The following is a 25,359-nucleotide window of genomic DNA, read 5'->3' as shown; positions in this document are numbered from 1 at the left end:
TCATCACTACTATTCTCACACTTATCTGTATTTAAAACCATTTCAACAATTTTCCCATCGCTCAAGGGATGCACAACAGGTGCATCATTGTCAATGTTCAGCATTTCTTCAATGTCAGCTTCCTGTAATGTATTTACATTTTTGTCCGACAGACTTTGTGTGTAACTTATTAGGTTTGTTATCAACTTTTTCTCTTCAGTGACACAAAATCCTTCAAAGATTTCATCTGTAGGTTCATTTGCATCACACATCGTTGTAGGCCAGAGTCTGTGCCAAGCATTTGTTAATGTTGATTTATCAACATCATTCCAAGCATTAGCAACTGCGTAAATGGCATCCTTAACATTAATCTCTTCCAGGAAGTATTGGATTCCTACCTCTCTGTTGACTGCAGCAAAAATACAGTTATATAGTCTTTATACTTGCTCTTCATGGAGCACAAAATTCCTTGGTCACAAGGCTGTAATACAGATGTCACATTAGGGGGCAAGTAAATGCCAAAAACATTATTTTTCACAATAAGTTCAGCAGGGGGATGTGCGGAGCAGTTGTCCAGGAACAATAACATTTTACAGTTTTCTTCCAGTCCAGCTGGCCTGCGATGAGCTTGTGCCGCTAATACGAAGTGGTTACTGAACCAGTCAAAAAAGATTTCTCGGGTTACCCATGCTTTTTTGTTTGCATAATACTGCACAGGTAAATTGTGTTCACCTTTCAGACATCTCGGATGTTTGCTTTTCCCAATCACTGCCAATTTCACCTTGTGTGTGCCTGCAACATTGGCACACCCAAGAATAGTTAACCTGTCCTTAGTATCCTTAAAACCTACTGGTGCTCCCTCATCAGCCGTTGTTAATGTTTTTCTCGGGACATAGCACTGGTCGAGAGCTGTTTCATCAGCATTGTAAATTTGTTCAGGACTAAGGCTTTGTTCAGATATCATCTTGGCAAATTTATCAATAGAATTGTCAGCTGCTTCATGGTCAGCAGAAGCCTTTTCACCACAAATTTTCAGGTATTTTACACTATTACGCTTCTTAAATTTCTGCAGCCAACCTTCTGAATATTGACATTTGTCTTTAATGTTCAGTTCTTATAATATTTTCTAGCGTGTTTCATGACCAACAAACCAGTCAATGGCACACATTCACTTCTTCGTTTTCGAATTCACTCCATCAACACATGGTTAAGATTTTCATTTTTTGCCCTATGCAGCGTTTTCTTATTTTTCATTAGTTTATGGTCATCACTGTTACCATAAAACTTCAGTAACTTGTCTTCCTGTTTCTTCAAGCATAGACAGTGGTAGTTCTGACACCATATTCTTCAGTAAGATGCTGCTTAGATACACCATGATCAAGCTTCTGTAATAACTCTACTTTCTGCATTATTGATAATGTCAGATGCTTCCTTTTCTTTTTATTATTGTTAGGCATAGCTGTACCTGCAGCTCTTTTTGGCATTTTCAAAGTGAAATTAAACAATTAAACACAGTGAAAAAAGTACACAATTGACACCTGCAAGTGCTGGGGCACACTGCCACGTGGGTCGAGTGGGTGTGGCCTTCACCCACCAAACAAACCTTGTTATGTTATGCAGACATGACTGATGCTTCACATTCCATGGAAACACTTCGGATTTCGGAGTTTTTCAGATTTTGGAATTTTGAATAAAGGATCATCTACCTGTACTATTAAATTTAACTCAAATTATTTGTGTTTAAAGTATTCACATTCAAGTTACCCTATTTGAATACAAGGACGGATCCAAAGCGTCATGTCCAACAGCACAAGACAGACTGATCTACAGTAATATAAAGATTTGACAGCAACTTGGCCAAAATAAAGTTTGAATACATACACATTCAAAATCTGATTGAAGATTTGTAGCTCGGGTATCCGTTGTTGTGGTTCTGCTCGCCGAACTGGAAGTTTTTGCTGCAAACGTTTCGTTCCCTGGCTAGGGAACATCATCAGTGCTGTTGGAGCCTCGTGTGAAGCGCTGCTTTGATGTTTCTTCCGGTATTTATATTGGTTTGTTCTTGCCGCTTCCGGGTGTCAGTTTCAGCTGCAGTGATTTGTATGTGGGGTCCAGGTCGATGTGTCTTTTGATGGATGTTCTTGCCGCTTCCGTGTGTCAGTTTCAGCTGTAGTGGTTTGTATATGGTGTCCAGGTCAATGTGTCTGTTGATGGAGTTTGGGGATGAATGCCATGTTTCTAGGAATTCTCTGGCTGTTCTCTGTCTGGCTTGTCCTATGATAGTGGTGTTTTCCCAGTCAAATTCATGTTGCTGGTTGTTTGAGTGTATGGCTACTAGAGATAGCTGGTCGTGTCGTTTTGTGGCTAGCTGATGTTCATGGATGCGGATTGTTAGCTGTCTTCCTGTTTGTCCTATATAGTGTTTTGTGCAGTCCTTGCATGGTATTTTGTAAACTACGTTAGTTTGGCTCATGCTGGGTATTGGGTCCTTTGTTCTAGTGAGTTGTTGTCTGAGCGTGGATGTTGGCTTGTGTGCTGTTATGAGTCCTAAGGGTCGCAGTAGTCTGGCTGTCAGTTCTGAGACGCTCCTGATGTATGGTAGAGTGGCTAGTGTGGTTCCAGCTCGGCGAGCAGAACCACAACAACATACACATTCAGTAATGCATCTGGAAGTAGCACTTTGTTCTTTTCTTCTCTTTGCTCCATCACCTTTAGTCGTCAATTATCAAAGTTATCCTAGAGTATTCATACATTGATCTACCATTCATAACTGTCACAAATTCTGTTTTGTCAGTTGTCAGAGTAACAATTGGCAATGCTGTGTTTACTGTATAGAAACTAAAGTTCTACAAAATCCTGTGGTTACAATATACTTAAAATTTTAATAAGTAATTTGTGGATACAATATACTTAAAATTTTATAAATTTCACAGGACCCTGACAATTTCAGATATTTTGAAACAAAAAGCTGCTTTAGTTAAGAATAATTTATATAGATTGAACATTTTCTTAACATAACAAGAACAAATATTAAGACCCACAGGCTGCATATTTATGTTAAACAGTTGAAAGATTTACACGTTTGGGTGGGTGGGAGAGTGGGATCGCTTCATATGCCATTAGAAATTTACAAAGATAAAAATAAAGATACTTAACTGTTTAAAATAATTGAATAGCATACATTAGGGCAAATATTTCCAAAATCAAACATCCACAAATTGGAAATAGACAGGAAGTGCTAAGTATTTCCCCTAATGACTGGAAAGGGATATTGCCTTATTTAATTGGTGCATAACCTAGTGACTAGCTTCAAATATTGCTAAAACCCCAACAGCAAGTTACTCCACTGCACAATGTATTTAGAGACTCAAGAGGAAGGGAAAAATGTTGGTGTAGCTCCACAAACCAATTCAACAATTCTAGCGTACTTACAAATGCAAACAAGCACACAAATACACAAACTAGGTGGAGTAGATCATTCACCTTCTCAAGCCTGCTATGTAATTTAATAAGATCACTGTAGATCAGACTGTAGCCTTAACACCATTTTCCTATCTAACTCCTCATAACACTTTAAGCTTGTCAACCAAAAAGCTAAATCAGCCCCAATTGTGCAATTTGCTTTGTTGAGGCAAACTACAAGAGAAGAAAATTTCTCATCTCAGTCTTAATGTCAGACCTCTTATTTTCAAATTGTATACTATAGTTCAAGTCTTTTCCACAAGGAAAAGTATTATTTTAGCATCCACTGCGAAGACCCTCAGGTCTTATATGTTTTAATAATATTGTCTCTCAGTCTTTTTGACAATATGATGTAGGAGCAGAAGGAGGCCATTTAGCTCAACAAGTGTCCTCTGCCATTGAACAGATCATGGCTGATCTGATAATCCTCGACTTTTCGGGCTTGTCCCCATAACCCTTGATTCACTTACAGCTATAACGCGCATTTCTTCAAAGTGAATTAGTTATAACACAATTGAAGATTTAGACCATCATTTGTAGAACGCAAACTTTCCTTAACTGTATTGGCTATAACGAGATTCCGGTCCCATTGTTTTAAACAGTGCTACTATTATGCGACTTTCTTGTAACGCAGGATCCCACGGGAACAGAACTATCACCTTCTATAAGAACAGACTGTACTGGTTAAATTTATCTCTGCCTACTACAGTCCTTTATGACAAAGAATTCTGCAGATTCACTACCCTAAGAGCAAAAATTCATCATCTGTGTCCTAACTGGGTAACCTTGTGCACTAAGATTATGCCCTATGACCATAAGATAGACCATAGATATAGGAGCAGAATTGGGCCATTCAGCCCACTGGATCTCTCCGCCACTCTGTCATGGGTGATCAGTTTCCCCCAACCACATTTTCATGTATCATCTCCATAACCTTTGATCCCCTTACTAATTAAGAATTTATTTATTTTTGCCTTAAATACACTCAATGACTTGGCTCTAACAACCTTCCATGACAATGAGTTCTAAACAGTCATCCCTTCACTCAGAGGCTGTGCCTTGGGTCCAAGTCTCTCCTATTAGTGGAAACATCTTCCCTAAGTCCACTTTGTCCAGGCCTCTCAGTATTCTCTAAGTTTTAATGAGATTCCCCCTGTCTCCCCCAATCCTTCTAAACTTCATTCAGTAAAGACCCTGAATCCTCACATGACAAGTCCTTCATCCCCAAGAACATTCTTTTAAACATCCTCTGGATTCCAAGGCCAGTAATATAGAGTCATAGAGATGTACAACATGGAAACATACCCATCCATGCTGACCAGATATGCTCATTCCTGAAGAAGGGCTTATGCCCGAAACGTCGATTCTCCCGCTCCTCGGATGCTGCCTGGCCTGCTGTGTTTTTCCAGCACATTTTTCAACTCTGGTCTCCAGCATCTGCAGTCCTCACTTTCTCCTATGCCAACCAGATATCCCAACCCAATCTAGTCCCACCTGCCAGCACCCGGTCCATATCCTTCCAAACCTTTCCTATTCATTTACCCATCCAAATGCCTCTTAAATGTTGCAATTGTACCAGCCTCCACCACAACCTCTGGCAGCTCATTCCATACACGTACCACCCTCTGCGTGAAAAAGTTGCTCCTTAGGTCTCTCTTATATCTTTCCCCTCTCGCCCTAAACCTATGCCCCCTAGTTCTGGACTCCCCGACCCCAGGGAAAAAACTTTGCCTATTTATCCTATCTATGCCCCTCATAATTTTGTAAACCTCTATAAGGTCATCCTTCAGCCTCCGACGCTCCAGGGAAAACAGCCCCAGCCTGTTCAGCCTCTCCCTGTAGCTCAGATCCTCCAACCCTGGCACTAAATGTGGTCTTATACAGACTCAGCAGCACATCCCTGGTCTTGTCATAAAGTCATACAGCACAGAAACTTACCCTTCAGTCCAATTTGTCTGCGCCAACCTGTTATTCCATTTTCCAGCATTTTACCTAACCAAATGTCTTTTAAATGCAGCTGCACCCATCTCCAACACTTCCTCTGGCAACTCGTTCCATACATGCAGTACCCTCTTTGCGAAAATGTTAACCCTTGATCCTTTTCAAATCTTGTGTCTCTCATCTTAAACCTATCCCCTCTGGTTTTAGTCTCACCAGCCTCGGAAAAAGACCTTGGCTATTCACCCTATCCATGTCACTCATGATTTTATAAATCTCTATGAGATCACTCCTCAGCATCCAATGCCGCAGGGGAAAAAAGCCCCAGCCTATTCCATCAGTACTGTCACAGGAAAAGGAGAGATGAGAAATAAAGGTAGCCCTACCATTCACATGACAACAACAGGCATTTTAAAAGACTTCTTTTTTGGCAAATTTTAATCTTATCCTTCAATTTCATCTTTCTACAGAAACACTTATGGTCACCTCTCAATTTTATTATTTTGCTTTGACCACCTTTCTTGGGAACTTAATTCCACATTTCCGAGCATTGCTAATAAGTGATTGCATCCAACATTTTATGGAGAATATTGATTCATGCCGGAAATTACGACAAAACAAGGCAAATTTTTGTTTTACTTTTAAACAATAAGTCAGAGTCATATAGCATGGAAACAGGCCCTTCAGTCTAACAATCCATGCCGACCTTAATCCCAAACTAAACTAGTTCCACCTTCCTGCAAACATTTCATGTACTTATCTTAATGTCTTTTAAACATTGTAACTATACCTCCATCCACCACGTGGCCTGGAAGTTCAGTTCAGTCCACACATAAATCACCATGTAAAAAAAAATTGCCCCTTGTGTCTTTTTAAAATCTTTCTCCTCTTACTTTAAAAAATGCCTCCAGTTTTGAAATCTCCCACCTAAGATAAAAGACATCTGCCATTCACCTTATCTATACCCTGCAATATTTTATAAACCTATACAAGTTCATCTCTCAACCTCAGAAATTCTAGTGAAAAAAGTCCCAGCTTCTACTTCTAACTCCAACCCTCTATTCCCAACATCCAGGCAAATCTCTTCTGAACCCTCTCCAACTTAATAATATCCTTCCTATCATGGAGACCAGAACTGGACACAGTACTCCAGAAGAGGGCTTTATTATGTGGCTGTTAAATTGAGAGATTAAAACAAATCCTCAAGACCTTTCAGAATCTGATATTCTCAATATTATTAGAACTTCAGATTATCAGATCATCAAAATTGAAAACAAGGTCTTACTATTAAATTCTACTCCATAAATAATAGCCAAGGTACGTGCCCTAAAAGGGCTAATTGAAGACATTTACATTTATCATTTTAATAGCCTGGATTTTTTTTATGCACTTAACTCTTAGGGATTACAGACACACATCCACCAGTTAGATCGTTTGTTATCTACGGTAGAAAATTCAGATTTTTATTTAATCGTCACATGTATCAAGAATCAATTCTCAGAGTTCTTCCTCTTTCCATCACAAGGTGTATGGCCACTTCCTAACAAAAAAAAACTCCAAACTGTTATCTGCTGAGTTAATTTCTACTATGTCGAAATTAGTCCTCTCAAAACAAATGCCAACATGCTCTTTGCCTTTACTGCCAAATGAATCTGCACGTTAACCTTACAAGAATCCTGAACCAGGACTCCTAAGTCCATGTATGCTTTAGATTTCTGAAGCCTCTGCTCATTTAGAAAAATCGCTCATGCCTCTATTCTGCCTACCAAAGTATACACACTCTGATTCTAGACTCTCCCATAAAGGGAAACGGTATCACAAATCTATCATGTAAAGTTCCCCAAAAATCTTGTTATTTTTCAATAAGGTCGGTCTCACTCTTCTAAACCCAATTTATTCAACCGCTCCTTAAAAAACAATCCCTCCATGTGCAGGATCAGTCTAGCGAACCTTCTCTGGACTACACTACCCACATTAATATACTACATCCAACACCATGGGATCTTGACTTATTAAGCATCCTTGCACATGGTACTTTATCGAATGCCTTCTGAAAATTCAAATAGGTCACATCCACAGATTTCCCTTCATCTGCCCTGCTTGAATCTCCTCATAACTTTGTCAGGCACAATTTCCATGTGAAGCTATGCTGTCTCTGCTCAATCATATTATGCATTTCTAAATGCGCTGCAATTACATCCCTTACATTGGATTCTAACATTTTCCTAATAACAGATGTTAAGATAACTGTTCGACCATTTGTTTCGCCTCCTTTTTTAAATAAAGGCATTACATTGGCAGTATTCCAATGTGACTTTTCCAGAATCTAAGTATTCCTATAAAGTTACTATCAGTGCATCCACCACTGCTGTAGTAATTTCTTTTAATATCCCAGGATATGTTCCATCAAGTCCAGGAAATTTATTGGTCTTAACCTCTATTAGTTTCCCTAACACTTTCCTCGAGCGATAGTCCTCCCCTGTTTGCCCCTTGATTACTTAATAATTTTAGAATGATAGTAGTGCTCTTCTACTCTGAAGACTGATGTAAAGTATTTATTCAACTCCTCTGCCATTTCCAGTTATAGAGTCACACAACACAGAAACAGAATCTTCGGGTCAACCAGACCACACCAACCAAATTCCCAAATTATTTCAACCCCACCTGCCTTGCTTGACCTATATCCCTCCAAACATTTCACATTCATGAACTTATCCAAACGTCTTTTAGACATTCTCACTGTACATGCATCCAACACTTTCTCTGACAATTCATTCCACACATGAATCACTGTGTAAAACGTTGCCCCTCATGTCCTTTTTAAATTTTTTCTTTCTCACCTTAAAAAATATGCCCACTAGTTTTTAATCTTGCCTACCCTAGGGAAAAGACCCTTGTCACTTATCTATGCCCCTCGTGATTTTATAAACCTCAATAAGGTCACCCTCAACCTCCTACAGTCTAGAGAGAAAAGTCTCAGCCTTTCCAGTATAACTCAAACCTTCCATTCCCAGCAACATCTTGGTAAATCTTTTCTGAATCTTTTAATAATATCCTTCTTATAACAGGGCAACTAGAACTGCACACAGTAATCCAGAACAGGCCTCACCAATGTCCTGTACAACCTCAACATAACATTCAGCTTTGAACAAAGGGTCAGTTAGACTCGAAATGTCAGCTCTTTTCTCTCCTTACAGATGCTGCCAGACCTGCTGAGATTTTCCAGCATTTTCTCTTTTGGATAACATTCCAATTGTTATACTTGAAAGGTCTGAGCAAAGAAGGCAAGTGTGCTAAATGCCTTCTCAACCACTCAACCTGTTATGCAAAATTCAAAGATTTATGAATGTAACTGAACTCCTTGGTCTCTCTGTTCTATAACACTATACAGGCCCTACCATTAACTGTGTAATTCCTGCCCTTGTTTGTATTACCAAAATGCAATACCTTGCATTCATCCAAATTAAACTCCATTTGCCACTCCTCAACCCATTCACCCAATTGATCAAGATCTCTTTATAATCTTAGACAACATTCTTCATTATCACTATGTCATCAATGTTGCTGTCATCTACAAATTTACTAACCATTCCTCCTATATTTTCATTCAAACCATTCATAAAAATGACAAACAAAAGTGGACCCAGTACCAATCCCTGCGGACACCACTAGTCACAGGCTTCCAGTTTGAAAAACAACTCTCCACCACCACCCTGTCACTTACCATAAAGTCAATTTTGTATCCAATTGGCAGGCTCATACTGAATCCCATGTGATCTAACTTTACCAGTTAGTATACCATGTGGAAACTTGTCAAAGGCTTACTAAAGCTTTAAAATGTGTTGCTGGAAAAGCGCAGCAGGTCAGGCAGCATCAAAGGAACAGGAGAATAGATGTTTCGGGCATAAGCCATATTCCCCTGTTCCTTCGATACTGCCTGACCTGCTGCGTTTTTCCAGCAACACATTTTTAAGCTCTGATCTCCAGCATCTGCAGTTCTCACTTTCTCCAAAGGCTGACTAAAGTCCTGGTTTATATTACTGCTTCTCCTGCCTCATTCATTAGGAGTCCTATATTCACTTTGGTAGCTTTCCTTTTTCTATATTTAAAGAAACTCTTGCTATCTGTCTTAATATTACTTGCAAGTTTACCTTCTCCCTCTATGCTTTTCTAGTCATCATTTGTGTGCTTTCCCAATCCCCTGGGTTTACCTACAACTTTTGCCACATTATTTGTTTTTTTTCCTTTCAATTTGATCCTAATCTTAACTTCACTGGTTAACAATGGTTGGCTTAATCCTTTCCTAGAAACTTTCTGACTGGGATAGATCTTTGCAATGAACCATTTTGTTACACTATTCCTATTCTTTCTCAACCAACTTTTCTCCTATAGTCCTTTCTCATACCACTCTAGCTAGATTTGTGCTCATTGCTTTGTAATTAGCCTTATTTAAGGGTACAGGCTGTTCTGCTATAATGTGCGTTTCATCAACATGAAGTCACTATAAGGTGATTGACGAACTGGGGTTACTGTTTCTAAAGCATAAACTTCTAAAACATGTGCTGGCTGTAATGCAACTACATTGTCAACACTTTAAGCACGGTTTCTAAAGCACGAATTTTCTACCACACGGGGTTGCATAAGAACATAACCATTGCTCTATAGAAGAACTACTTGTAAGTCCAATTGGTATAGGCCAAACCTTTATAACCTTTTCTAAGACAGACCCAGCATCCCAGGAATCAGTTAAGTAAACTTTCTCTGAACTGCTTCGCATGCAATTCCATCTTTTCTTAAGAAAGAAGTCTAAAACTGTAAGTAGTATTCCAGATGTTGTCTCACAAAGGCCCTCTACAGCTGTATCAGAATTTCTCTACATTATATTCCATTCCCTTTGCAATAAGTGACAACATTCCATTTGGGTTCCTAATTACTTGTTGTCGCTGCATGTTAACTTTTGTGATTCACAAAACAGCAGACCCAGATCCCTCCATGACACGGAGTTCTGCAGTCTTTTTCCATTTAAATAATATTCTGTTTTTGTATTTTTAGTAGGCTGGAGCATTTAAAAATAAACCATAACAATTTCTAAACCATCCTGATTCTTAAAGATTATGGTAATCAGGTTGTAATAACCAGATAAATAAAATCTGCTTTAAGTTTTAAGGCAACATATAAATTGCCAAAGTTCCTCTGTGTATGCACTCATTAAACAAACAATGCACTGTTTAAACCAAAATGTCAATATTTTACGTTCTTGTATATTTAACTAAATTATTTCTGCTACAATATAAACATTGAAGCAATGCATCATTGCAGGAACAGAATCAAGCTCTCAGTAAAACGTAGTGTCTACTGTGTCCTACCAAAGTTCTAATAATTGTGAGACTATCAGAACTCTTACTAAGTTTCTGGATACTTAACATGTTAGAAATTTTAGGTTTTTTTTTAGGTTGTTTCTTGAACAATCACAAATTTCTCACACAGAAGGGTGAACACTACAAAATTTTATTTTCGTTTCATTACTTCTGAAACAATGAATTGACACAATTGCATTTAATTTACACTGTGTTCATTCATCCTGTTTTGTCAATATTTTTAATGCTAATTGCACTTGCTGTAAATTTTTAGGGTTCCCTTCACCATTTCTCCCTGTACTGTTTATTCAGGTTACAACAAAAATATTTAATCTGTATATAAACACAAATTATTTTGTTCAACTGTTCATAATACTACCATGTGCTTCTTAATACGGCTTGTTACTGGTTTCCTTTGAAACTTTGATTAAGTGAATATTTTTATTCATTCACAGGACATGGATGTCACAATCTAGGCCAGCATGTGGGTGTCACTGGCTGGCCAGCATTTATTGCCTGTCCCTAGGAGCCCTTGAGGTGGTGATGAGCTACCTTCTTGAGCAGTGGATTAACCCACAATGCCATTAGGGAGAGAATTCCAGGAATTGGACCCAGTGACAATGAAGGAACGGCAATGCATTTCCATGTCAGGATGGTGGTGGCTTGGAGGGGAACTTGAAGGTGGTGGTGTTCCCATATATCTGCTGCCCTTCTCCTTCGTGATGGAAGTGGTTGTAGGATTTGAAGGTTCTGGCTGAGGATCTTTGGTGAATTTCTGCAGTGCATCTCAGAAAGTACACACTGCTGCTACTGAGCATTGGTGGTGGAGGGAGTGGATGCTTGTGGCTTTGTCCTAGATGGTGTCAAGCTCCTTGAGTGTTGTTGGGACTGCACTCATCCAGGCAAGTAGGGAATATTCAATCTCACACCTGACTTCAGCCTTGTAGATAGATGGTGGACAGGCTTTTGGGAATCAGGAGATGAGTTAGATGCCACAGTATTCCTAGTTTCTGACATACTCTTGTAGCCAAGAATTGGCAATTTGACAAAATTAAGTGATACTGTTATTAAATGTAGTTTGTAAGTTTAATTTCACACAAATTATGGATTTTACACCATTTAATTCCATTAAAATTGTGCACTCCAGTGTAATACTGATGTGTTGTCTTCCAAGGACACGTTAAGCAGAAGCCCCATGTCAAAAATTCCATGGCACTACTTCGAAGAACAGGAGAGTTATTCTCAATATCCAGGCTAATATCTATCCCTCAAGCAATAGGACAAAAACAAATTAGCTGGTCATTGTAACAATGCTGTTTTCTGAATTTCCCATGTGCAAATTGGCTTTTGCATTATCTGAATTAAAATACTGGCCACATTTGATTGGATCTGAAAATGTGTTGCTGCAGCAGGTCAGGCAACATCCAAGGAGCAGGAGAATCGAAGTTTTGGGCATAAGCCCTTCTTCAGGATTGGATATAAAGCACTTTGAGATGTTTTGAGGTCATGAAGTGTATGATATAAATGTGAGTTTTTTTTTCTCTACATATAAATTTTATTATATTATGATTACTATTTTAATTTCCGTTCACGCAATAGTTAAATAGTGACTTGTTCTGTTCATGTTATCTCAAGTTATACAAGCATATTTCTTATCCTTGGGAAGCCCCAACCCAGGTATTTAATTTTCTGATGAAAGAACAATGGGAAATGCTAACCTAGCTTCTCCATTCATAATGCTATACGATCTGCATAATATTTATTGCATCCACTACTTCCAATTTAGTCATGTGCCATTTCATTGGTAAATGCTGAAAATAATTTGCACAGGATTTAGTATGAACTTCTATTGTGCAATGTAAAATGAGAAAAAAAAATAAGAGTACACATCCAAGAACGAAGATTTTAGTGATTTTAACAAAAAAGGTAGGATGTTACTTTTTCCCAAATCATCAAAATGATACGCATGAATACTGAAAGTTACAGAGTGACTATCAACTGATTCAATGTGAAGTTGAATAATCTCCTGAACATTAGATCTTCATAATATCAGAAGCTGAAAAACTAAGAAGGAAATACGCAGAGCTAAAATGGGGTACGAAGGTAAACTGGCCAATAATATAAAAGGAGGATAGTAAAAGTTTTTTTAGATATGTGAAAGGCAAAAAAATGGTTAAGACTAAAATTGGGCCCTTGAAGACAGAAACAGGGGAATATATTACGGGGAACAAAGAAATGAATGGTACTTCAGATCTGTGTTCACTGGAGAAGACACAAGCAATCTCCCCAAAGGTGAGGTAACAGTGACACAAGGACCTGAACTTAAGGGAATTTATATTTGCTAGGAATTGGTGTTGGAGAGACGCTTGGTTTTAAGGTTGATAAGTCCCTGGGATCGGATGGTCTACATCCCAAGGTACTGAAGGAGGTGGCTCGAGAAATCATGGATGCGTTGGTGATTATTTTCCAGAGTTCGATAGATTCAGGATCAGTTCCTGCGGATTGGAGGGTGGCTAATGTTGTACCACTTTTTAAAGAAAGATGGGAGAGAGAAAGCAGGAAATTATAAACCAGTTAGTCTGACCTCAGTGGTGGGAAAGATGCTGGAGTCTATTATAAAGGATGAAATTACGACACATCTGGATAGTAGTAACAGGATAGATCAGAGTCAGCATGGATTTATGAAGGGGAAATCATGCTTGACTAATCTTCTGGAATTTTTTGAGGATGTAACTCTGAAGGTGGACAAGGGAGATCCAGTAGATGTAGTGTACCTGGACTTTCAGAAAGCTTTTGATAAAGTCCCACATAAGAGGTTAGTGAGCAAAATTAGGGCACATGGTGTTGGGACAAGGTACTAACTTGGATTGAAAGTTGGTTGGCTGATAGGAAACAAAGAGTAGTGATAAACGGCTCCATTTCGGAATGGCAAGCAGTGACCAATGGGGTACCGCAGGGATCAGTACTGGGACTGCAGCTTTTTACAATATATGTTACTGACATAAAAGATGGTATTAGTAATAACATTAGCAAATTTGCTGATGATACTAAGCTGGGTGCAGGGTGATGAGGATGTTAGATTACAGGGTGACCTGGACAAGTTAGGTGAGTGGTCAGATGCATGGCAGATGCAGTTTAATGTGGATAAATGTATGGTTATCCACTTTGGTGGCAAGAACAGGAAGGCAGATTACTACCTGAATGGAATCAATTTAGGTAAAGGGGTAGTACAGAGAGATCTGGGTGTTCTTGTACACCAGTCAATGAAGGTAAGCATGCAGGTACAGCAGATAGTGAAGAAAACTAATAGCATGCTGGCCTTCATAACAAGAGGGATTGAATACAGAAGCAAAGAGGTCTTCTGCAGCTGTACAGTGTCCTGGTGAGACCACACCTGGAGTACTGTGTGCAGTTCTGGTCTCCAGATTTGAGGAAAGACATTCTGGCTATTGAGGGAGCGCAGCGTAGGTTCATGAGGTCAATTCCTGGAATGGCGGGATTACCTTACACTGAAAAACTGGAGCGATTGGGCTTGTATACCCTTAAGTTTAGAAGACTGAGAGGGGATTTGATTGAGACATATAAGATTATTAAAGGATTGGACACTCTGGAGGCAGGAAACATATTTCCGCTGGTGGGTGAGTGCCGAACCAGAGGACACAGCTTAAAAATACGGGGTAGACCATTTAGGACAGAGATGAGGTGAAACTTCTTCACCCAGAGAGTGGTGCCTGTGTGGAATGCTCTGCCCCAGAGGGCAGTGGAGGCCCAGTCACTGGATTCATTTAAGAAAGCGTTGGATAGAGCTGTCAGGATAGTGGAATCAAGGGTTATGGAGATAAGGCAGGAACAGGATACTGATTAAGGATGATCAGCCATGATCATATTGAATGGTGGTGCAGGCTCGAAGGGCAGAATGGCTACTCCTGCACCTATTGTCTATTGTCATATTAGACATCCTTGGCTGGTTCAAGCATCTCACTTCAAATGCAGCAATAAGAGAATAGGAACTTTAACAGAACTTTACCCTATAACTGACTTACCTCAAACTAAAAGCTAAATGTATTAAATTGTTGCACATTAATTTTCTTCATTCTCCTGCTATTGAATCCTTACAGGGACAGCTCCGATGCTTCCAGTCATACTCCAATACATTTCACAAGTGGAACTCTTCATGTGAGGGTTTGACAGTGAATGACAACACTTGATTCACTCAAAGAAGTGTCACAGCAGATTCTGATCCTGCCACCTCAGCAAGTGTACAAATGTACCCTTGAACCAACACTGACTTGAAAATGATCAGGACCATCAACCAGATTCAGGACCAGATTCCCTCTCATCTCCCCTGCAGCATTTTCACAGATGTGAAAAATCAACTAATTCAGAGTTATTGAGAAGCTTATATTCATTCAGTGAGAGTCCACTTAACCTGAAGAAAGTGAGGACTGCAGATGTTGGAGTACCAGTGTTGAAAAATGTGGTGCTGGAAAAACACAGCAGGCCAGGCAACATCCGAGGAGCAGGAGAATCGACGTTTTGGGCATAAGCCCTTCTTCAGGAATGTGGCTGGTGTGCCAAGTGGGCCGAGATAAAAGGTAGGGGGGAGGTGCACTGAGAATACGATAGGTGGAAGGAGGTGAGGGTGAGGGTGATAGGCCGGAGATGGGATGGGGGCAGAGAGGTCGGGAAGATGATTGCAGGTCAAGAGGGCGGTGCTGAATCCGAGGGTTGGGACTGAGATAAGGTCGGGGGAGGGGAAATGAGGAAGCTGGAGAAATCTACATTCATCCCTTGTGGTTGGAGGGTTCTAAGCAGAAGATGAGGCGCTCTTCCTCCAGGCGTCGTGTGGCCAGGGTCTAACGATGGAGGAGGCCAAGAACCTGCATGTCATTGGCTGAGTGGGAGGGGGAGCTAAAGCGTTCAGCCACGGGGCGGTTGGGTTGGTTGGTGCAGGTGTCCCAGAGGTGTGCCCTGAAACATTCCACAAGTAGGCAGCCTGTCTCCCCAATGTAGAGGAGACCACATTGGGTGCAGCGGATACAGTAAATGTGTGTGGAGGTGCAGGTGAATTTGTGACGGATATAGAAGGATCCATTGGGGCCTTGGAGGGAGATGAGGGGGGAGGTGTGGCCCCAATGGATCTTTCTATATCCATCGCAAATTCACCTGCACCTCCACACACATCATTTACTGCATCCGCTGCACGCGATGTGGTCTCCTCTACATTGGGGAGACAGCCTGCCTACTTGCGGAATGTTTCATAGCACACCTCTGGGACATCTGCACCAACCAACCCAACTGCCCCATGGCTTAACACTTTAGCTCCCCCTCCCACTCAGCCAATGACATGCAGGTTCTTGGCCTCCTCCATCGCCAGACCCTGGCCACACGACACCTGGAGGAAGAGCGCCTCATCTTCCGCCTAGGAACCTCCAACCACATGGGATGAATGTAGATTTCTCCAGCTTCCTAATTTCCCCTCCCCCCACCTTATCTCAGTCCCAACCCTTGGATTCAGCACCGCCCTCTTGACCTGCAATCATCTTCTCGACCTCTCTGCCCCCATCCCATCTCTGGCCTATCACCCTCACCCTCACCTCCTTCCACCTATCGTATTCCCAGTGCCCCTCCCCCATACCTTTCATCTCAGCCCACTTGGCACACCAGCCTCATTCCTGAAGAAGGGCTTATGCCCAAAACGTCGATTCACCTGCTCCTCGGATGCTGCCTGTCCTGCGGTGTTTTTCCAGCACCACATTTTTCAACTCCACTTAACCTGAGCCAGCCTCAGCTTTTTGACATATGCTATTTCTCAAGTTTGGAGTGCTGAACTCAATTGTCATATTTAAGTGTAAGCTCAAGTTCATCATTTTAAAATTTCCATCACAATCTCTGAAAATTTCTCAACTTTTCAATTCATGTGCTTCACATTAGGCTGTGGAGCAATGTGTAAAGGTATTCCTAGCAACATAAAACTAACAAACATGTAACTATACTGAATAGAACTGTTTACATGTAAACAGCACTTTTGCACAGAACATTCAAGTATCTATTTGTCATTTTCATAACTTCATCTACTTCCCAAATAAAAATGCTTTCAAGATGGAGTGATTAAGAGATGTTTTCTTACTAAGTCTTTACCATATAAAGAATAGTTATGAATCTAAGATTTGTGTTATGTGTTTATTTTACAGCATGTTTACTACACAATGCTATTTACTTTTATAAAAAGAACATTCTTATTAAAAGTTATATATCTAGATTTACAAAACCATAGTAATCACATCGCGACAGCAAACTGGTAACAATCACTCAAAAAAAAAGAATGCATTCTCAATTTTAAGAATTTTCAGTTTATGTGTTGTGAAATATTGTCCAGATGTACCTTTAGAATGTAATCCAAACAAACCTCTAAAATATGACAAAGCTGAAAGTAATAAAAGTGCTGGATTTTATGTTAACTGTCAATCTTCCATTTATTCTATAGGGAAAAACTATGACAACCAGATTTTCTTTGATCTTCTAAAATTCCCATGTCTTCATTCTAAGAGTATGCCATCTCCCAAATACAATATGAGGGGCAGACTGAATTGTTAACTATTTCTCTGTATCTCACATTATTTTGACTTACTTTCCCTCTTGCATGCAATTTCGGTCCCCTTGTTTTGGAGACCGTTCACAGAATATTCATTAGATTAGTTGAAGAGATGAAAAGTTGTCAGATGAGGGGAGATTGAACAGTCTAGGTCGATACTCGCTACAGTTTCAAAGAACAAGAGATCTAATTGGGGTATATAGATGCTCAAGGAGATCGACAGAATAGATGTAGAGCGGATGCTCCCCCCTTGTAGGCAATCTAGAATGAAAGGTCATAATGTTACGCTAAGGGGCTTCTCTCAAAGATTTGTGAATTTGTGGAATTGACAACCCACAATTGAATAGGTTTAAGGAGATAGGCTTTAAATTTGTAACCGGTTAAAAAGTTTATGGGGAGTGGTAGGAAAGTGGAGTTGAGGCGAAGACGAGATCAATTAAGATAGTGTTAAATGGCAGAACAGGCAAGTGGGGCTTAGTGGCCTACTCCTGGTCTTATTCTTAAGTTCTTATTTTCTCAATTTATGCAAAGGCAGTATTGGCAGTGACTTCAAGTACCTTTTCAGTAATCTCACTGAGCTACTAAGTAAAGGTAAAGTCACTATAGTCCCAGAGAACCATTTGGCTGCTCTCCCATTACAGAGACAACTGACGGTGAGTTTAACCAGAGGATAACTGTGACTCAGGCGAGGAGCAAGGGTGAGAATGTGGGACCGTCATGCTGGCCTCAGCTGATGTGGGAAGTGAATTCACGCTGTCGGCTTTACTCTGCATTGCAAACCAGCCATCCAGCTGTGCTAAGTGATCCTCAACTAAGCCTCTCCTGTATGCTTCTCTATACTTAAAGGGAAGAGTACACTCATTTTAGAGAAACGTTTGACGTTCTGGACTCCATCTTCCTAAGCCATACAGGTAGTTTGTCATTGGCAATTACACCAGAGCCACTTAACAAAAGAGGAAAGTTTGATCAAAGGTTTCCTTCTTAGAATGAAGTTTCCCATTTAAAATAAAAGCATCATAACTCACACTAAGTCCCGTTCACCCATCAGATCTGCGCTTCATAGGGTTGCTGGTTAAGTAGCAGTACAATTCTAAAATCCTCAGCCTTGTTTTTAAAATCTCTTCATGACTTCACTTGTTCATATATCTGTAATCTCCAGGCCCAAATCCCACTGAGATATTGGTTCTCAACTACTTCTGGTTTCCTGTGCATCCCCAGTTTTGGTTGCTTCAATCTTGATGACAGTGCTTCCATTTGCTAAGACTTGCTCTACAATTCCTGCTCCAACACCCTGCCGTTGTATCCACTTTTAAGACATTCCTTACCATGTAGCTCTTTGCAAACTTCTGATCATCTGAGCCAATATCTTTTTGTGTGGCTTGGTGCCAAATTATCTTAATAATGCTCTTGTGAAACGACTTAGAGGGGGACAAGTTAGCTCAGTTGACTAGATGGCTGGTTTGCAACACAGTGATGCCAACAATATGGGTATTTCCTGCAGAGGTGACCATGAAAGACTTTTCAATCTCTCCCCTCGCCTAAGGCACAGTGATCCTTGAGTTAAACTACCACCAGTCTGGTGAGGGAGTAGCACGGTTGTTCTCTGGAACTATGATGATTTTTATTTAACCTAAATATCTTTGGAATTTTTTAATGTTAAACATGCCATATTAATGTAAGATGTATTGAAGAAAAAGCTAACTTTTGTTTAGTTCTTTCAACAAGCTAACTGGCAGCTTAATGTTCCAGGGCATGGGTGCTATAGGAAGGATAGAAAGAGGGGCAAGAGAGAAGGGGGAAAGAGGCATTTTTGGTTAGGAAAAACATTATGGCTGTACTTGGGGAGGACATTCCTCAGAGATCATCAAGTGAAGTTATATGGGTGAAATTTAAAAATAAGAAAGGGATGATGACCTTGTTGGGATTGTATTATTTCCCCCCCAACCCCCCAATAGTCAGTGGGAAACTGAGAAGTAAATATGTAAGATCGCGGATATCTGTGAGAAAAATAGGTTTGTAATAGTAAGGAAATGAGGCAGGGAAAGAAAGTGAGGTGTCAGTGGGGCCAGTACTTTGGGGCGAGTGATTATAACTCAACTAGTTTTAAAACATGATGAGGAGGTGCCAGTGTTGGACTGGGGTGGACAAAGTTAAAAATCACACACCATGAAGAACAGAGGAGCAATGGTCTGAAAGCTTGGACATCCAAATAAACCTGTCGGACGATAACTCGGTGTTGTGATTTTTAGTATTATAATAGTTATGGAAAAAGATAGAATGATCAAAAAGTTAAAAGTTTAAAGTGGAATAAGGCTAATTTTGACAGTATTAAACAGGAACTTTCAAAAGTTGATTGGGGAAGGCTATTCGCAGGTAAAGGGATGGTTTGGAAGTGGGAGGCCTTGAAGAATGAGATAATGAAAGTTCAGAGACAGTATGTTCATGTTAGTGCAAAGAACAAGGCTGGTAGGTGTAGGGAATGCTGGATGACTTGAGAAATTGAGGTTCTGGTCAAGAAAAAGGCGGCATATATATCAGATGGACAGCTGAGATCAAATAAATCTCCAGAAGAGTGTAAAGGCAGTGGAGTATACCTAAGAGGGAAATCAAGAGGGCAAAAAAAAGAGCTTTGATAAACAGAATTAAGGAGAATCCAAAGGGATTCAATAAATGAATAAATTCATGCATGTGGCTGCCTATGTGTGGCACCACAGGAGATGGGTGAGATACTAAACAAATATTTTGCATCAGTGTTTACTGTGAAGAATATGGAAGCTAGGAAATTAGGGAAATAAATACTAATGTGCTGCTGGAAAAGCGCAGCAAGTCAGGCAGCATCCAAGGAGCAGGAGAATCGACGTTTCGGGCATAAGCCCTTCTTCCGAAACGTCAATTCTTCTGCTCCTTGGATGCTGCCTGACCTGCTGCGCTTTTCCAGCAACACATTTTTCAGCTCTGATCTCCAGCATCTGCAGTCCTCACTTTTTCCCAAATAAATACTAATATCTTGAAAAAAAACTCATATTACAGAAGAGGTGGTGCTGTTGGTCTAAAAATGTATCAAGATACATAAATCCCTAGGACATAATCAAGTGTTTCTCAGAACTTTTTGGGAAGCAAGGGAAGAGATTCCTGGGTTCCTCGCTGAGATATTTGTATCATCAATAGCCACAGGTGAAGCGCTGAACAACTGGAGGTTGACTAATGTGATGCAATTATTTAAGAAAGGCTGCATGGAAAAAAACGGGGAACTACAGACCAGTGAGCCTTATATGGGTAAGTCGTTGGAGGGGATTCTGAGGGACAGAATTTGCACGCATTTGGAAAGGAATGGACCGAGTAGGGTTAGTGAGCACGGTTTTGAGCGTGGGAAATTGTGTCTCACTAACTGAGTTTTTTGACAAGGTGATCAAGAAAAGTGATGAAGGCAGAGCAGCAGACATTGTCTATATAGCCTTCATCAAAGCATTTGACAAGCTTCTGTATTGTAGATTGCTTAGTAAGGTTCGATCACATGGAATCCAGGTGGAGCTAGCCAATTAGATACAGAATTGGCTTAAAGGTAGGAGACAGACCATGGTGGTGGAGGGTCGTTTTTCAGATTGAAAGCCTGTGACTAGTAGGGTGCCATGAAGATCAGTGCTGGGTTCATTGCTTTTCATCAAATGATTTATATAATTGATTTGGATGTGAATAAATGAGATATGGTTAGCAAATTTGCAGATGACATCAAAATAGGTGGTGTAGTGGACAGCAAAGAAGATTATCGCAGAACATAATGGGACATTGATCAAATGGGCCAGTGGGCTGAGGAGTAGATGGAGTTTAATTTAGATACATGTGAAGAATTGCATTTTGCTAAGGCAAACCAGAGCAGGACACTGGGGAGAGCTGCTGAACAAAGAGACCTAGGCTGCAGGTTCCTTGAGAGTGGAGTCACAGTTAGACAGGGTGGTGAAAAAGGCTTTTGGCACGCTTGCCTTCATTGGTAAGTACACTGAGCATAGGATTTGGGATATAATATTGCAGCTGTAGAGAACAGTGGCGAGGCCACTTTTGGAGTACCATGTACAATTCTGGTCACCTTTATATAGGAAGAATGTTGTTAAACTTGAGAGGACACAGAAAAGATTTACAAATTTGTTGCCAGGACTGGAAGGTTTGAGCAATAGGCAGAGGCTGAAAAGGTTGGGGCTTTTGTTTCTGGAGTGATGGAAATGGAGGGGTGACTTTAAAGATTTACAGGGTGAAGAGCTAAGGTCTTTTTCCCAGCCTTGGGGAGGTGGGGAGGGGGGTGCGGGGAGAGGAGAGTCCAAGAGTAGAGGACTTAGGTATAAAAAGGTGAGAGGTGAAAATGTGTTGCTGGTTAAAGCGCAGCAGGTCAGGCAGCATCCAAGGAACAGGAAATTCGACGTTTCGGGCATAAGTCCTTCATCAGGAATCCCGAAACGCTTATGCCCAAAACGTCGAATTTCCTGTTCCTTGGATGCTGCCTGACCTGCTGCGCTTTAACCAGCAACACATTTTCAGCTCTGATCTCCAGCATCTGCAGACCTCACTTTTTACTTTTTACTCACTTTTTACTTAAAAGGTGAGGGGGACAAGATTTAAAAAGGACCTGAGGGGTAGCTTTTTCATGCAGAGGGCGGTGCGTGTATGGAATGAGCTGCCAGAGGAAGTGGTGGAGGCAGGTACAAATACATTCGAAAAGCATCTGGATGGGTATATTAATAGGAAGAGTTGAGAGGGGTATGGGCCAAATGCTAGCAAATGGAACTAGGTCAGTTTGGGATGTCATATTGGCGCGGATGAGTTGGACTAAAGGGTCGGTTTCATGATATATGACTCTGACTCTATAAACTTAAGATATACTATGAAAATAGTACTCACCTAAACTTTCCTTTTCTTTTAAAGGCTATGTTAAGATGGTACTTGTTCAACACAATTCATAATTTTAAACTAATTCGAACAAATTTCCTAGAGCAATCTAAACAGCACTACAGTGGCTCAAAATACTCCAGATGCAAGTCAAACTTTAGAATCACAAAATTTCAGTGATGAAGCTAGCTTTTCTCTCTATTCAAACAATTATAGGTGAAAGCTTGATATGCTGATCAGTGTACATTTTTGAAGTCAGAGTGATGATAACCATGTCTGATTAACTTGATATTGATTGCAGTTAGACAATGCAGTAGCAAATGCAGCAATTACAAGTGACGATTTTGTATACATTAGTCATAATTCCACAATATTAGATCTTAATCACCAAATAGTGCCTTCTTGGTCACAGGTGACAAAAGGGAAACTGTACTACCACAGAAGCAGAAATAATTTAGATGATCAGTTTAATTAATCCTTATCGGTTCTAATCGGTGTTATATCACACTCATTTCAGAGCAAAACTTTGATACTAACAGGCAATTCATCAGCTGAATCAGTTACCTGTCAGTAAGCACAGTAAGTATTCATTACTTTTAATTGATCTTACAAAAAAACATTTTTTGCAGTTTAATTCAACTTCTGAAGGCTGCTGAATATTTACACACTGGGTTTAATTTATAAAAGTTATTCATTGTGCAAAACTCTCCTACCATCCAAAAACAAAATTAACTTTACTAACTGTTAAGATTACTCAGTCATATAATAAAAGTTCATCAACACTGCCGCGATACTGAACGAGGTAGAATGCAAGTTTCCACTACAAGCAAGCTGTACAAGCCCTATAAAGATCAATGTTTTAAAGTGAACGAATAACTGAATTTGCAAGTGATTTCACTCTGATCACCTGGAAATGATTAAAATTACAACTGTAAATTGTAATTCCATTAACATTACTTGCACAAGGTTAACTGTTTGGTATTTTAAAAGTAAATTAACTTCAACCATGACACCTTCTATATTCTGCTAATTGGAAATACTAATTTATGGAATTGATAAGTTCAACTACAACAATATTTGGTAAATCAAAACTGATGTTTTTAAAACTGACAATAATTCTGTGTCAGTTTAATCTATGCCCTGGTAGTTAACAGCCTATTCCAAGTTAAGTTTTCCCACTTTGATCTAATTACCTCTGACAAAACTATAAAGCAAATATTCTGAAGACTGACATTGAGCTGGAAAAGAAAAGTAATTTTTCAAATACCTTAATAATATAAGAAAGTACAAGCCACTGAACAATATGATCTTAGTCTCACCTGGGGGAATTTGAATATTTTGAATGTTTGGTTGATGCTGTTGGGGTTGAGGGAGACGGGGAGCTATAACTTGTGGCGTTATTGTTGTCCTTGGGCCAGTGTTCACTGCTGTTGTCCTTGCCATAGTTTGGGCAACTGTGTTAATGGTTCCCTTGCCCATTCCAACTGGTGTACCAACTGACTGAGTGGAAATTCCACCAGGATTGGATGCCACATTCTGAAGCCCACTTTGTATCGTCTGACCTATTACCATAGTACTTGTATTTGATTGATTGTTTATAGTGGTCGCCGCACTACCAGTTGTTGATGTCAATATTCCTGCACTGAGAGTCTGTTGTGGTGTCTGTATAATTGTTTTGGGCTGTAAATCAGATTTGATAACTTGTCCACCAGCAGACAAAGAAGTGTTGCTTGACAAACTAGAAGTTTGACTGTTTAAAGTCAGAAGTGAAGTCTGATGGGGAGTTCCAGTGCCACTAGGAGCTGGCAAGTTAGTTACACTAACTGTTGAGTTCAATATAGTACTACTGCCATTCGGCGTCGATGCAACTGACAGAACTGGGCCACTGTGAGCTGGTGGTCTCACCAGTGTCACTGTGGGTCCTGCTGTCTGTGAAGAAACAACAGTTGAAGGAACATTCTGCGTGCTGACAAAAGACGTCTGAATAACAGTGTAGGCAGAACTAGAGACAGGCAAAGACACCGCTGGCAACCCTGTATTAATTGTGTTTTTTACAACAGATCCAGGTCCATTATTGACCACCGTAACAGCTGGCAAGGTAGTTGCTGCTGCTGAACAAGTGAAAGTGGTGGCATTTCCTGCATTGTGAGAGTTTATCGCCATTCCATTATTCCCATTAAGAGTTTGTACGTTGGAGGTGACAGTTTTCACATGGTTGGACACTGGGGTTGCCATTGCACTTATTACCACCGATTTTCCTTGACCGATGCTGCCTGAAGCTGATGTTTCTGATGATCCTGTCACTGCCGCTACCGCCGCTGTACTCTGCTCCTGTTCCACTCCTGGAGCCTGGGACCTTGCATTATTGATAACAACACTTTGCTGTGCCCCACTCCCGGCCGTTGTACATGGCAAAACCCCACTGCCAAATGCGTTCTGCGAATTAATCTGTGCGTTTTTCCCCTCGGAGCTCTCGTCCACTTTGATTTTGGCTGCGGTGGAAACCTCAGCTCCTGCCAGTCCCATTTTGTTCTCTGCTGTTTGCAGCTCAACATTATTGCTCACCATCCCGGGTGTGTTTTCCACGTGATTATTTACCACCTGCGCCCTTATTCCGGCCTGTTCCGCCGCGTTATGGCCCGTAGCCGCCAACTGGGACTCCAGGGAGCCGACTAAGTCGCTCACCACTTTCTCATCCACGTCTGAGAAGAACACATCGTCCAACAGATCTGAAGCCCCCGCCGCCATCTTAAGGCAGAACTCTTGTTTGACTCGGACCGCGCATGCGCACCGGGCCGTGTTGTTGGGGGTGACGTCAGAAGTGGGTCGGCAGCCGCCCTCTGCTATTGGTCAGCTCCAGGTTTAAAGCACCGGCGAATGAAGGAGCGCGTTATTGGGCTGTGGAATGACTGCGCCGAGCGGGCTGGAGAGAAGCCGCCGAGCAATCACACGAAAGCAAACGCTTTAATCCTGCCTGGTCCTGCCCGGGAACCTGGCGTTTCTGACCGCCTTGGTGGTTTCGGCGAGATTCGCGTCAAAAGCGACCGTTTTCCGCGGCTTTTCCGAATTTATCTTTGTACATTATTGTGTGCAAGATGGCTCCCTGGCTTCAGATGCTAAAGGGCGCCACACCTGGTGGTGCGTGTGGAA

The 25,359-nt window shown here is 40.7% G+C and overlaps 1 protein-coding gene across 1 annotated transcript in view; it reads right to left on the bottom strand.

The window, feature by feature from the left end:
• The window catches only part of LOC132822783 (transcription initiation factor TFIID subunit 4-like), a 111,621-nt gene extending 86,664 nt beyond the window's left edge, over positions 1-24,957 (bottom strand). Inside the window, exon 1 of the mRNA XM_060836117.1 lies at positions 23,529-24,957. Coding sequence (XP_060692100.1) covers positions 23,529-24,957 — 1,429 coding nt within the window. The remainder of the gene's footprint in view (positions 1-23,528) is intronic.
• Positions 24,958-25,359: the final 402 nt, after the last annotated feature.

This window comes from Hemiscyllium ocellatum, chromosome 15, assembly GCF_020745735.1.
Source record: "Hemiscyllium ocellatum isolate sHemOce1 chromosome 15, sHemOce1.pat.X.cur, whole genome shotgun sequence".
Classification (NCBI taxonomy): domain Eukaryota; kingdom Metazoa; phylum Chordata; class Chondrichthyes; order Orectolobiformes; family Hemiscylliidae; genus Hemiscyllium; species Hemiscyllium ocellatum.
Note: the sequence above shows the minus strand (reverse complement) of the source record. Positions and strands in the feature narration are given on the sequence as shown.